At 40.9% G+C, this 15,833-nt stretch overlaps 1 protein-coding gene across 1 annotated transcript in view; it reads right to left on the bottom strand.

Annotated features, from left to right (window-relative positions):
* Window positions 1-15,833, bottom strand: part of ppm1lb (protein phosphatase, Mg2+/Mn2+ dependent, 1Lb) — a 59,237-nt gene that overhangs the window by 5,296 nt on the left and 38,108 nt on the right. The window contains exon 2 of the mRNA XM_074642233.1: window positions 12,524-12,746. Within this exon, the coding sequence (XP_074498334.1) occupies window positions 12,524-12,746 (223 nt within the window). The remainder of the gene's footprint in view (window positions 1-12,523; window positions 12,747-15,833) is intronic.

Here is a 15,833-nt window from a genome sequence, read left to right as displayed (position 1 = left end):
TACATTTATTAAAACTATGAACCATTCATGGATCAAATAACCAGACAAGAATGTCTGTTTTTGGCATCTAGCAGCAAATCAAATACCTGTAAATCAAGGTAATGTTACGTGCATGCATAAATCATACAAGACTGAGATTGGCCTACAGCCAGGCTAGCGGCACTGTGAGGCTGTGCTTTAACCACAGAGGGGCTGAATGCTAGCGTCAGCTCAGAATGATAAAATGTAAAATGTAAATCAACTTTTATTATCACACACAATCACACAAAGCACAGCATAACGTTGCTGCATTTAACTCATCCTAGCATTAGGAGCAGTCACTATAGCAGTATAGCATAGCAGTTTGGGAGTTCAGTGCCTTGCTCGAGGGCACCTCTGCAGTGCCCAGGAGGCCAACTGGCACCTCCTGCCAGGCCACACTCCATAATTGGTCCATGCGGGGCCTTGAACCGGCGACCCTCCGGTTTCCAAGCCAAGCCCCCAAGAACTGAACTACTGCTGCCACAATACTAATGGTACGTTTCCACAGGGGAGTTTTTGGACGCGATCACCTCGCATCCCAGCACCGGACGCTTGATGGGCTGCCACTAGACACTTGGCACCTGATTGGACGAACGCTTTTCCTCGTGGGCTGCTGCTGCCAGCTTTCAAAAAGGAACCAACATGGCGGCTAGTTTGGAAACTTTTTCTCTTATAGTACAAAAATAGTTCGCCGAAATGTGTTTCTTATAGCATTTAATGTCTTTATCTTAGATCGACAACAGTTAGTTTAAAAGTTTCTCGGGAGTTTCCAGAGGCCACGAGTTGCGCTGGACGCCTCTGATTTGCATTAAGTAGCCTAGACCTCAACTTGAGGAGCGGCCAATGTGACGCCCCGTCTCTTGAATCACGTTGCTATGCTACCAGAATGCATTGCACGGCTTCTTACATAGATAATGAATTGGAAGCGTTCACCATCTTTTTTTAGTGTGATAACGTGCTAACATTCGCTAATCAGCACTAAACACACAGTACAGCGGCGGCTGATGTCTTCAGTTTTGCAGGTATTTGGTCATAAACAAAAGACCTATTTGAATTGACCAGATAATGGCGCTAGTGGGAAAAGAAAATCAGGGGATCACCAAAGTTATTACATTTCATCCTGAGGAGGATATGAATGTCTGTACCAAATCCATCCAATAACTGTCAAGACATCTCACTCAAAACATAAAATACCAACCACATGGTGGCGCTAGAGGAAAAGTCAGGGGATCACCAAGTCATTAGGGTTCAACCTCTGGGATCCATGAATGTCTGTATAATCATTTCAGTGCAATCCATCAAATAATTGTTGAGATATTTCAGTCTGGACCAAAGTGGTGGACCAACTGACAGACCGACACTGCCATTCATAGCCACGATGCTAGCATGGCTAAAATAATCCAATTTTGCAGCTGACGGTATGTATTGTCATATCACCCAACCATAAATATAGCAACCTTAATTAAAAAAACGCAGTAATCTAAGGAGAACATTTGCCTCCTTCCCTGCTGCATTAAAGTGAAAAAACATGAATCATGTTCAAACACTGCAGAAACTCTTTGAAGTAACTTTTGTTCCTTTCATTTCTTCTCCTCCTTCCTCTCTTTGTTTAGCTTCCCAGCCAGGCAGAACAGAGTCTGGACTCAGAATCTGAGGCCTATTGTGTGAGATCCAAAGTCCTGTAGAGAAAGAACAGATCTGCCTGTTTGGCCATCTGCTCACACAGAGCAAAGAATAAAACTGGAGAGAGAGAAGGGAACAGAGGAGGGAGGGGAAAAAAGAGGAGAAAGTAGGGGGTCCTACTGGACTGGACCACCCGGACAGAGAGAGAGAGAGAGAGAGAGAGAGAGCGAGAGTGAGAGAGAGAGAGAGAGAGAGAAAAAGAGAAAGAGCGAAAGAGAGAGAGAGAGAGCAACATTTCCTGCTACAATGTAGCACATATGAAGAAATTAGGAAAAAAATCTTTACAAAAATTAAATGTAAACTCCAATTTGAATCCCTCTCTGACCAAAATAAAATACAACATCTACTTGGAGAAGCCTAAGAGACAACCACAACAACACATAACAGCTGTAACTCAAACTCTGTCTTTTATTTACTCCTCTACTTCATGTTTTTTTTTTACATTTATCCTTTGATATTGCAATATATTGTTATTAATGTTTTTTTTATTTGTTTGTTTGTTTTATTGACACAACAAACATTAATTACTTCTTTATTGTTTTCTTTCATTTACATGCATGTTCTTTTTAAATATCTATATATTGTAATTTGCTTAATGAATTGTATATATGTATATACACTCACCGGCCACTTTATTAGGTACAAGGTGTACCTAATAAAGTGGCCGGTGCTAGTACCGGGTGGTCTTCTGCTGCTGTAGCCCATCTGTTTCAAGGTTGGACGTGTTGTGCGTTCAGAGATGGTATTCTGCATACCTTGGTTGTAACGAGTGGTTATTTGAGTTACTGTTGCCTTTCTATCATGTCGAACCACTCTGCCCATTCTCCTCTGACCTCTGACATCAACAAGGCATTTCCGTCCACACAACTGCCGCTCACTGGATATTTTCTCTTCGGACCATTCTCTGTAAACCCTAGAGATGGTTGTGTGTGAAAATCCCAGTAGATCAGCAGTTTTTTAAATACTCAGACCAGCCTGTCTGGCACCAACAATGCCACGTTCAAAGTCACTTAAATCCCCTTTCTTCCCCATTCTGATGCTCGGTTTGAACTTCAGCAAGTCGTCTTCACCACGTCTAGATGCCTAAATGCATTGAGTTACTGCCATGTGATTGGCTGATTAGCTGTTTGTGTGAACAAGCAATTGAACAGGTGTGCCTAATAAAGTGGCCGGTGAGTGTATATGTTTTTGTTTTTATTTTGTTCTTTTTTAATTTTTATTTATTATTGAATTGACGCTTTGGCAATATTGTTCACCTGACAGTCATGCCAATAAAGCAAATTGAATTGAAAAATTGAGAGAGAGAGAAAGGAGGAGGATTGGAATATATATTAGAGACATTGTCAGGATCTTAGTGCAGAAAAAGCCCCGGGAGGTAGAGGTAAGACTAACATAGCTGGTTTAAATGCCATCGGAAGCATGTGGATGACCTACTAACTATTGAGACTTCCCTTTAAAGTTCTGCATTTCGGTGTGATGTTGACTGACAGTTTATGTCTCGAGTGTTTGAGCGTTGAGCTGAATGAAATAAATCCATCTCCCCATGAAGGGTCCTTCCATTCAGTTCACAGTCACTCTGTCCTACACCTGATGCAGTCACAGTATGTGAGCAATGAGACGGGAGAGAGAGAGAGAGAGAGAGGAAGTCAGCAGCAGTGGATGCAGATGAAATGAAGAGTAAGAGTCGAGGAGGTGTGGAGCGCTCGGAGATATATGAGGAAAGAAAGAGAAAAGAGATTACTTCTCAGCAGGACGATGATTTTATGACTCCCATTTACAGCTTTGGGCGAGAAAAAAAAGTGATAAACAGGAGAGAAAAGAAGGAGACAGAAAATAACTACGAGAAAGAGCACCGGTTTCGAAGCGAGGTTTGGATGAATGAAGTGAATATTGATGCCACTCAATTGTAAATGACTTCCTAAATCTTTTTACAATGTTCGTGAGAAATCCATTTCTATTAGTTTCATCATCGTATGCATCCCTGTAATCCTGCCGCTCGCGCCTATAGCTGCCCCGCCGCACTGTGCCATGCTGTCCAGCTAATTATCCTTATCTAGTTCCCATGGCGATGGAGATAATGGACTGAGGTGCCTTGCTAGCACACCCTTCCCCAATTAGCGCAGCCATGCCAAGCACACGTTCAGCATTCCCTATTAAAATGGCACCATGGCCTGCATGCACCCGGTGCTCATGCTGATTACTGGCTTAGCTTGGCGGCACACCTTCAATACTGCAATAAGATTAACATCGCAGCCCTACTCCAATTTGTATCATTGCACTGATTCACTCTCTCAGAGTTAGCGAAGACTCTGGAGAGTATAAGTGTCCATATAGCACCAGTCCCATGGATTTATGTTCTTAACCGAGCTGCGTGGCATTTAGGTGAAAAATGAGAGGTCAGGACTGCCGCCGACTTGCTCACCTCGGCTCATTGTCTCAAAGACTTTCTAAAAAACACTACCTTCCCAGTAGTCCACTCACAATATGATTTTTGTCCCCTAAGAGCTGCCACCCTGTCTTACCTGCCCTCCTTGGACTTAACATTTACAGCAATGCTATTTTTAGCATTTTGCACCGCATAAAGCATTTTGAACTGCTCTATAAAGTGTATGCAGGGCTCGGAATTTGCATACTATGTCAAGTATGAAGCTTTAGACAATCTCTGCTTTCTATAATGCATCGGTTTTATTCCATTTATTCCTTTCTATTCTAAATAACTAGCTGCCTCGGGGCCAGCCTCAGCCTTTTTGAAGCCTTATGTGAGATTTGGCTTTGGGCTTCTGTGTACATTTGAACCAATTATTTCTCCAGAGTGTTTCTTGTTCCCTTTTATAATTCTTATGATACAAAATAGATAGTAGGTAATTATTTATCATAAACTGCAGTGGCATTCAGAACCTTATCTGGGCAAAGCATATGATCTGATATGGATCGAAGCATCTCCTCTATTTATGCAAGGTGGTTATGACGACCTTGTGGGTCAGGAAGGGGTTTAAAAGAGTAATATTCAGCATTGCACTCCTATAGAGTGCTACAGGGATGATGTGTTTTTGTAGGCCAACCCGGAAGTTAGAATCGCCCTGGCTTCCCTCGACAAAAAGACAATGGTGTTTTGTCCTTTGGGTTTGAGATTATTGCAGAAAATAAACTCTGTGGCAAACAAACGTTTATGATACTTACACGTTTTGTTCCGAAAGATAATCCTTACAAATGAATATTTGCGGATGTATTTTATATCGTAGAACGAAACGTTAAAATATCTTCAGCTGACCTTATTTCAGGCATCTTACTAAAAACCCATTCAAAAAACCCATTGACTTCCAGATGAGGGAACCGCAAGTGCTAAATTGCTAACTCATCTTCGGGTTTTAGGACTAATTCCTGTAGCACTCTATAATATTGTTGGACTTCTGATGGACAGTTTAAAAAAAAAAAGGATCAAAATTGCTGCAGCTGAACCAGAGATATCCTCTGTTTTATTCCTCACATTCTTATTCTTTGTCAAAACCTGACCACTGACTCACAGATGTGTTACTCTAGTAGCTGCTAATGTAGCCTGAAGCCAGCCTCAAACAGAAATGAGGGCTACAGAGGTCTGGTAAGCTCACTTCTTTCTATCTCCACACCCCCAGACTTTTTCTTTTTCAAACTCGTAGCCCAAGACCTGGAAGTCGGTAGAGTTCCCCTTTAAGATAATCAATCTCCTTCCTCTTCACAAAGCCAGCTGGGTGCAGAAAAATAAAAAGCTCCGTGCCTGGAGTCCTTACACTTTTGAACAACTTTAAAAACAAAAATCTTTTTCTGAGTTTTTCATGCGGAGGTCAGACAGTCAGAGCACAACATCAAAATTGCAAAGGCTTGGGACTTGCTTGAGATGATAGATAATTCATCACAATGAAAAGCCTCACTATCTAATGGTCCTGCAGTCAAGCAGTGAGCGAGAAACGCTTTCAAAAGAGCCTCCTTGGCGAGTTCAGGAAAGTCAGGCGTTGGAAATGTAAAAGTTAGCTGCCAAAAAACACTGCAACAATGAGCTCTGTTATTATAGAACAATAACTGTCATATCTCAGCCGTCAGAGCCTGTCAAACCGGTTTGATCTGTGTCAAATGTTTAATCATTATGTTCATGTCCCTAGGCGACACATTTCCAAATGCACTTTTGTCTATACTACACATTAATAAACCTTTAAAATGGGATATTATTTTTTATCTTTTTGCGTCTTCTTTAAAGGGTATCTTTTATGCTTTTTGCCTTTCCTTTAGTGTGTGATATAGTTTTTTGTGCATGTAAAAGGTCTGCAAAGTTACAAAGCCCAAAGTCCACGCCAAAGGGAGTTACTTTCCCCCACAGAAACACCGCTCCTGAACTGCCTAAAACGCCTCGCTTGAAGTCCTGCCTTTTCTTCTGTAACGTGGTGATGTCAACATGTAACACATTTGCATAACGGCTAGTTTGGCACATCCTCAAACAAAGCTTGTTAGAGCGGAACAGAGACAGAGGGTGAAAAGAGGTGCTGCAGCACAGCCGGTATGAGAAAAGTAAAGCGTTTTTTGAACATTAAAGCATGTAAACGTGTTCTAGTAGAAACCCAAAATACAAGTGTGCACCTGAAAGTAAGAATAATGGGTCCTCTTTAATTTAACTTAATTCCAGGAAGCATTTTGTCTTTTTGTATCCTGCAGATACACGCTTCTACATTGTTCTATCTGTATATCCACAGTGTGTCCAAGTCTTGCCAAAGGCTGTAGCATTTGGGCACTTATACTGTAAAGCAGGACCCAAAATAGAGTATGTCCTGATCCGATGTGCGTGGATAGGTATCAGTATGATCAAGGCACTTTTTTAATTGATCACTATCAGCTATATACAGTTTGATCCATTTCCGATCCTTTATTGTACACCTACACATCCTTTATTTATTTTAATACACCAGCTTTCAAAAACACCTCACTAGAATCTGTTCTTTAACTCACAGCTGCGAGCGAGTGAACCACAGACACAAGCGACACGCACAAATAAACAACAGCAAGCATTCAGTCTCAATTAATGATATTCACACTGACAGCAAGCAGTAAACTTTTAAAAATTGTATTTTATCTTATTATGATCAAAATGACAAGAATTTCAACTTTCCCTCTAGCTCCACTAGAGCATATCGGTCACTTTTGGATCAAGTTGCTGTAGCTTCATTTCCAAAGGGTGAATCAAGGCATCTATTCAGAGAATTCTTCCGACTTGTCCATAGTTATTGAGGCGTTTAACAATTAAAGTAAAAAAAAAAAAGACTGTGATAACATTCACAGTGTACATAGCTGGGGCTGTAAGACCAGTTTTGGCATCATTATTAGGCGCCACCACAGTCCAAATGGCGTTGCTCTTTTATCGACAAACAAAGCGAACTAAGAGAGGAAACACTGAAGAGTCTGAACTTGATACTTGGTGTGCACAAACATTTAGTTAAAGGGGAATGGAATGTAAAGTGCTTTTTTAAAGTAATCAGACGCTTCACAGAAAAAAAAATAACAGTCCAAACAAAGCTTAATGTCATTGGAGTCAGAGCAGAAAAATGAAATGACTCGCAGCACAAAAGGCTGCACTCTGAAGAGAGCTTTGAGAACATTTATATTGTCTCAGACCCTTCAGGTAACCCTGATGAACATTTCTAAATACCAAAGAGACGTATAGTTATTATAGCGGTATACCGTATAAAGATACATTCTCTTGCAATACAATATCAATCGTCTGGCACCAGTAATATGAATCCTTTCTGTTGCATTACTGAGGCAGAAATATTTCCTTCCTTCCTGCAGATATTTGATTTCTAGAAGGCTCTGCTTTCTGGGAGTTCAACCTTTTTCCAGTTTGACATTGAAACGATGACATGTGTGTTCATGTTGCTTGCAGTATGTGTGAAGAGGGTTCATTCTCTACGCACTCACTGTTTAATATCACCTTTCCATAAAACATCCCTTCATAATGAAGTGAATAAATACAGCACACAGTATGTTTAATTCCTGCTTTGTAAAAAAAAAATGTTGTTGCATTTTTAGATGTATATTTTTAAAGGCTGTCAAATTCTGCAAATTAATTTTAACTCTGCAGTGAAGATAGGCATCATATGAAACTACAAAACCTAAGGAATCCAATAGTACCAACCATGTCATACTAGTTTGTCGGGAAGGAGGTTAAATAACGCTCCAAACTTAAGCTAAATTTTGGCGAGGAAAAACTGTCATGGCCATATTCAAAGGGATCCCTTGACCTCTGACCTCAAGATATGTGAATGAAAATGGGTTCTATGGGTACCCACGAGTCTCCCCTTTACAGACATGCCCACTTTATGATAATCACATGCAGTTTTGGGTGAGTCATAGCCAAGTCAGCACACTGACACACTAACTGTTGTTGCCTGTTGGGCTTGAGTTTACTATGATATGATATGAGCATATTTTTTATGTTAAATGCAGTACCTGTGAGGGTTTCTGAACAATATTTGTCATTGTTTTGTGTTGTTAATTGATTTCCAATAATAAATATATACAGATATTTGCGTAAAGCAGCATATTTTCCCACTCCCATGTTGACAAGAGTATTAAATACTTGACAAATCTCCTTTTTAAGGTACATTTTGAACAGATAAAAAATTTGCAATTAATCGCGATTATATATTTGAATCAATTGACAGCCCTAATATCTTTCTCTTCCAGAAGATATATAATGTTTTGTTCCCCAAAAAAATTTCTGCACATATTTCCATGAACTAATCTAAAAAATGTCCTAATCTTAACCATTCCTATCGCTCTACACTGCTGCTTTGCAACAATAACTACTGATTATTGGACTAATGCACTATACTGGACACTGTTGTGAGCTTGCGTGGGTGCAAACGTGTGCCGAGAGACGTGCCACACAGCTACATAAAGGTTAGCACTAACAGAATACCACACCGCATTAAGGAGGCTGTTTCCATAATAGACTCTAAGCTCCTGGCCATTCCATCAAAGTCCCATCTCCCTTATCTTTCTTTCGAGCGCTTTTGTTGGCTGATAAACAACAGAGGGATGAATGAACAGGGGGATAAATCTGATATGCTGTTGTCCCGGGGACTGGGAGCTGAATTGAGAGCGTGTCTCTCTATTTTCCCTCTCTCTTCCTCCCCTGCCAGCTTAATTTAGGCCCTGATTGCGACTGAAAGCGGGAAGCTGTGCCCCCTAAATGATGCGATTGTTGAATCAGATACGGGGACAAGAATGCACAACAATTACCTGATCAGCAGATCCCCCCCTGAGACGCTGACAGGGAAGATAGGACAAATACTGCAGCAAATTCAATCCCCGACTGTCTAATGCTTGGATTAGACAACACGGGGGCATTTTCATTGTAATGGAGCTTGACTGTAAATGTATCTACAGTCAGTCCTTCTTGCTGTGCTGCCAAAATAAAGGATGATAGAAATATAGTGGGATAAGAAAGAGATATAGACAGATCTTTGGAGCCTGGATGCAACAGGTCACGTAGCGTAAGAACAGAAGTAGGCAGAGGGATCAGGAGGGGAGATTTACTTTGTGGCCGACGCAGATCAGAAAGTATAAAAGTGTATGAAGAGGGTGAGAGCAGGTGAGGGTAAGAAAAAAGTAATGCATCCGCAGCACATCAACCTTTTCTTTTCTGTAATAACCAGCTGTCGCCTCCAGACTGGGCGCTTCGGGGTCTGGAGATTTTAATTCTTCTCGTCACCAATCGGTGTATCATATGACCCATCGTTCTCCAGAGGATGTGAGGCCTTCACAATGGCCCTTTCATACCAATGACCGCCCTCACCGACTTACATATGAGTCGCATGTCACATGCCGTCTGTGCAGGTTGTCCTTTAGGCTACACAATGTTCAGATGCCCCATTTACAGTATAATGAGAAAGAAGCAAATAGAGTCAAACGTCCTTGGAGAATAAATCTGATTCTGATTTGATTTTATGACTTATTTTTAGTGGTGTCGCTGTAGTCAAAGAATCTCAGCAATTAACTTAGCGAGTATAATGTTGTTACTAGTATCTACTGTTTGAAACCGGAATTTCCCTTTAAGGCAGTGCTTCACAAACTGTTTTTCTGGGGACCCACTTTTTGACAAATGACAAACCATCACGACCCAATTCACAATAGACCTGATCTATAAATCGCGAGAAGAGTCAATTGGTGCGTAAATGAACGTTCCTGACCACTTTTGCTGCCATGTCTGCATCACCTTATATTATCTTGAATAGGTAAACCGGCCATTTCAAAGAAATATACGTTTTATAAAGAATAACTTCATTTTATGCATGTTATTGAAAACATACAGCATGTTAAATACTTTATAAATGAGACCAAATCAATACATTTAGGCTAAGTTGACAGGCTCTTGTTTTTTTTGTACGCTAGCCATTCATATTAGGGCTGCACGATTAAAAAAATAACCAATTTCGATTATTTGGACTAATATTGCAATTGCGATACGATTTGCGATATTAGAGGGAATGACAATTTTTACATCATTATTCTCATTTTTATTAAAATGATTATGGTGTGATTTTTGTAAGGATCTGTACCAAACAAAAATGTTTTCTTAAGTCTGTAGAATATGATATGTAGGTCAGGACATCTCTGCAGCATGACAACACACATTTCACCTTTAACAAATATTGTGCCTATTTGCAATTTTCAAATATATTTCGATTTTGATAAAATTTCGATTAATTTTGCAGTCCTATTTCATTTTAGATTCAATATTATAAGTAGTATACAATTATCAGAACAATACAAACATTCAGGCTCTATCATGTATCATTCGGCTCAAAGATGTACTGCAGATATAAATGTTAAATAAAAGACTGGAAAAAATTCAGTAAATTTATTTTGCGACCCTAGTAGAATTTCCTGTGACCCACCTGTGGGAATGACTGCTTTAAGGAATGACAACGCAGTATATCTCCGCCAATAGTTACTCCGTAAAACCAAAACCTTTACACTGTGTCTCCATAGAGTGCTCCAGGGATGATGTTTTTACGCCAATCACATTGGGTTTTGGATTATTGCAGAAAATAAACACACGTTTATGATACTTACATGTTTCTTTCAGCAAGATAATCTTGACAAATGAACACCACTTTTATGATTATTGAAGCGTGAATGCAATCGCCACAAGTAAAAAGGTAACGCTAAAAAAAACTACATCACGGTCGCATGAGCGCGAGTATATACAACGAGGCTGTGAATGCGGACGAGTCGGCGTGATGACGTTTAGTAGTCTCATTTAGCCACTTGTTAGCAACCGGCATTTTTTTAAAACACGTAAATGCTTCAAAATGAATGAGTGGGGTATTTACTGACGTATTCTATGTCGTAGAACAAACTTTCAAATCTCTTCAGCTTGTGTTAACCACAGACCTTATTTCAGGCATCTAACTAAAAACCCATTCAACAAACCCATTGACTTCCAGACGAAGGAACCAGAAGTGCTAAAATGCTAACTCATTTCCGGGTTTTAGGACTCATTCCCGTAGCACTTTATTTCTCCTGCGTTTACTCAGCTTCTCATTCAGCTGAGCGACTTAGTTTAATCAGGGAGCACCGGAAGGAAAAGTGACCTTCCCCCAGGAACGCTGAATACTCGAGGTTAGTCCATGTAATCATTTTATAATCTGTATTTCAACTCTCTCCCCTGCATGTTCAATAAGCCAATAATGTTGCTGCCGTAGAATAAATGGCTCTAGTGTTGGTGGTCTTGGCCTCCTCTAATCTCTCCCTTTAGTATAGCTGTTAAATTAACAGAGGTGGACGAGAAACCACATGAAACTCATTACTCTGCTGCTCCTCCTCCCTTACTCTCTGATGTCTACAAAACCTATTTTTAATTTATTTCACCTTTGTCATAATCTTAAAAACAAGGCTGTCATGGAATCTAAAACACATAAGTTAATAAATCAAGCTCATATGTCTCTACATTTCACCGTATGATTCTGCTCTGGGACGTCTTGTTCTCGTCCTCCTCTCCCCCAAATATTTGTTTTGGTTCATTCAGATGTGACTTTCTCATCACCCGTTGTATCCATGTTCTCATTCTCCTCACCCTTTGAACGCCCCGCTTTCAGTTTGTCCCTTTCCTGTCTTTCCTTACCCTTTGTCTCAGCACTTCTCTTTTATTGTCCTCTCTTCATTTTGCCTGTCGCAGAGGCCTGTCGTCCCTTTTCTACTGTATAGCTCTTACCAGCAAAATGTCCTCCTTCCCTCTGACCCCTCTCCTACCTCTTTCCATCCATCACCCTCTCTCTCTTGCGTCACCCCTCCCCTTCCTTGTCTCTCTCCAGAGATAATTACTACAAGCCTTGTGAAGATCAGCTTGTATTTAAACAGCTGAATAAGCAAGGCCTGCGGGTGCTGACAGTCACTATTCAACAACAGTCAAGTGAAACAGTGGAGTAGAAAATAATAGTTTGGGTGGAGCTTTATAGGGCACATTTAAGAACATTGCCCCGGACTAAGCGGTGCTTTCTTATTGTGTCCCCAGTAATGAGCATCACTTGTGGTTAAAACCCATCTGTATGTGGCCTCTGCCCTCTGTTGTGGCCACACATTCAAGATGATACACACACATTCAGATCGCTGCTAATTAATGAACCAGTGTCTAGACAGACAAAACCACCGCAGGAAAAATATCCCCCAAATTGTCACACATGCAAGAACTTGTGCACATTTTTGCATGGATAGACTTGAATATATCATAGTTTTTACAGTTTGGAGGGGATCCAAGCTGTTGTGGTGTATAACAAACAAATACACACACCTGCTTCATTGTAGGTGGCAGAGAGCTTGTCCAGCATCTCTCTGTCTAACGTCAGGATCTGCTGCTCCAGGATGGAAGGATAGGACGGGCCGCCCCTCTCCTTTTTTTCGTCTTTCTCTTTGTCTTTGTCTTTTTCTCTGTCTCGCTCTCTATCCCGTTCGTAGGCCAGTAGCTGCTGGCGGAGCGCCTCAGGCAGGTGGGCCTTGGCAAAGTCAGCAGCAGCCTGATAATGGAGAACAGAGGGAGACAGAAGAAGAGTTTGAGGTCAATACACTACGTGTATTCAAATACATTCTGACCTACACACAGTGTGGTTTTCTTTTATAACTGTTCAAGCAGTGGTATTAATTCACAATTAATAGATACAACAAGCGACAGAAAATTTGTTCAACACTAATTTTGATAATCAAATAATCGTTTAATGCATTTACAAACAACTAGATTTACCGCCTTGCGGCCTCCGCCAAGTTGTAGTTTACGTCCATCTCCAAAATGTCATCACTTCATCATTTTATCCTGTTAGACATTTGTGTGAAATTGTCATAATTAGCATATGAATTATTGAGTTATGGCCAAAAACATGTTTTGTGAGGTCACAGTGACCTTGACCTTTGACCTTTACCCAACAAAATCGTATCAGTTCATCCTTGAGTCCAAGTGGACGTTTGTGGCAGATTTGAAGAATTCCCCTCAGGGCGTTCCTGAGATATCGCGTTCATGAGAATGGACCGGACGTACATATGGACGGGCAACCCGAAAACATAATGCCTCCGGCCACAGCTGTCGCCAGTGTGGAGGCATAAAAATGCCAAACATTCTGTGGTTTCAGATTCTGTATTATGAGAATTTGCTGCCTTATCCGTTTTATGTAATTATAAATGATATATTTTTGGCTATTGGACTGTTACTGTAAAGTTAAAGCAAATTTGTTTTAATGCCACTAATTCCTTTAACACATTAACGCAACTTGTGATCTTTTGGAGGTTGCAGGCTCAAGCTAGAGTGAAGATACTGGCACCATTATGAAACTAGAAAACCAAAGGAATCCATTGGTACCAATCTATTTTGAAGGAAGTTAAATAACGCTCAGAACTTTTGCTAAATTTTGGCGAGGAAAAACTGTCATGGCCATTTTCAAAGGGGTCCCTTGACCTCTGACCTCCAGATATGTGAATGAAAATGGGTTCTATGGGTACCCACGAGTCTCCCCTTTACAGACATGTGACCTGTGAGGGTTTCTGGACTATATTTGTTAATTGATTTCCAATAATAAATATATACAGACATTTACATAAAGCAGCATATTGAGAGTATTAAATACTTGACAAATCTCCCTTTAGGGTACATTTTGAACAGATAAAAAATGTGTGATTAATCACAATTAACTATTTGAATCGATTGACAGCCCTATTTTTTTTTTTTCATTATATACACTAAATAAATTAATAGGTTAATCATCAATAAAAAAAAATTGTTAGTTGCAGCCCTAATGCTGAGATGTAGGACTACAACTACAGAAAGGCTGGAACAAGTGAATGCTCTGTTGATCTACTAATCATTTATGGCCAGCAGGGGTGTATTGAAAAACTGACAGCCAATAATCAGGTTTAAAAAGAGTGATTCTCCTGGGAGAGAGGCCATAAAAATACATTACAACAGTATTGATACAGAATATTGTAACATAGTGCCCATTGATTTACGAAAAAAAACCTTATACATCTACATTAAATACACTCAAGGTGTATTTGAAAAGTCGCATACACATCAGGTTACAGTGGCAGTAACCCGATTGTCCTTTCTGCCTAGCCGAAGCAGATGAATCACAGATAAACAGGGGTCAAGAAAGAAAAATGTGCATCGCCAATCACACACAAGCTCACATTCACACCCCGCTGTGGGATAGAGCTGAGCCAGAGAAACTGTATATCCTCACCTCTATCCATTTTACTCTACGGATAACACCAACTAAACCTTTTCTCACACATTCCCACCGGCGTTTCCGAGCAAAATAATGCCTCCCACCCCATGGCTTGGTGCCAAACGTGGAAGACGAGCCAGTCCAAGGTCACGGAGTTCAAGAAGTACAAATGTCAGATAATATTCTGCTGACACGCCGCTGATCTGCGACGTTCTCACACAGTAGCTCATATTACATACGTGGTTTGTAGGAAGTCTAACTGTCCTGCAGTAATTAAAAAGCAGTGGATTAAGAAAAGAGAGCGAGCGAGGCAAGAATGCAGGAGAGAAAAGGTTCGCAATTTCCTGCCGCTTAATATAAAGATTGAGGTCCTTTGACAGAGACCCATGGATGAACCTGAATGTCTCAAGTGCTTACACATTGTCCGCATTTAGCTCTCTCTCTCCTATCTATACCTTCCTCTCTTTCGCTCTGTTCTGGGAAATTACTTTCAAGAACTCAGATAACCCCCTCTGCTTCTTCTCTACACATGAAAACAACTCATCATCTCTTTTCTTGTTATTCCTTTTCAGTGTTATTGAAGCTTTTTCGTCTGCAACCTCCGTCACTCTCCCCCTATCTTCTCCAATGAAACCCAAATGCTTCCAATTTTCCATTTCCCAAAGTCCCTTCTGTCTGCTTCGACGGTGATGTTCAGTCCAAAACCACCGTGAATCTTTCTGACACGCTCCTTTCTCTTGTCTGAAGACAATCGCAGGTGACATACCGTCATCCTTCGGTTACCAAGCAGAAAGCGGGAGTCATAAACTGAGTTCAAAGGTCGTAGACGGAACAAGGGGACTTTTGTCTGCTTGGGTTATTGCTGTGCCAATTACAGAGCAGTTTAATTCTCTGCCTGTCAGTCCTTCACAAAGCACTCACTGGGGTCACAAACCCTTTTTCCAGCTACATTCCTCTCCACCATTTGACTGCAATCAGTCTTTGTGACTGCATGTGTGTCACAGCTTGGGAACAGCAGAGACAACCTTGACAGAATGGGAAGTGGAGGGTAAGTCTTGATTATCTGACAATCGAACCTGCCGGCTAACTAGATCGACACATCAAACACCTGGCTGCAGCCTCCGCAACCGGCTTAGAGGATGAAAGGAGTGGAAGGGTGGATGAGAGAGGAAAAGCAGGGGATGGATGGGGATGAAGACTGTGGGATAGAGGGATGAAGACAAGATGGCAAGGATCAAGGATGGTAATACAGAAGGGAACAAAATGGGAGATGAGATTTAGGGTTGGCGTAAGAGAGAAACGGAGGAATGCAGGAAGGGCTAAAGGATGAGAGAGCAGATCCAGAATAAATGGGGTACACCGGGCCGGCCAAAGCTGTGGGAGAGTTATTCT

This window comes from Sebastes fasciatus, chromosome 7, assembly GCF_043250625.1.
Source record: "Sebastes fasciatus isolate fSebFas1 chromosome 7, fSebFas1.pri, whole genome shotgun sequence".
Taxonomy (NCBI): Eukaryota; Metazoa; Chordata; class Actinopteri; order Perciformes; family Sebastidae; genus Sebastes; species Sebastes fasciatus.
The sequence above is the reverse complement of the archived record's forward strand: the minus strand, read 5'-3'. Positions and strand labels throughout refer to the sequence as shown.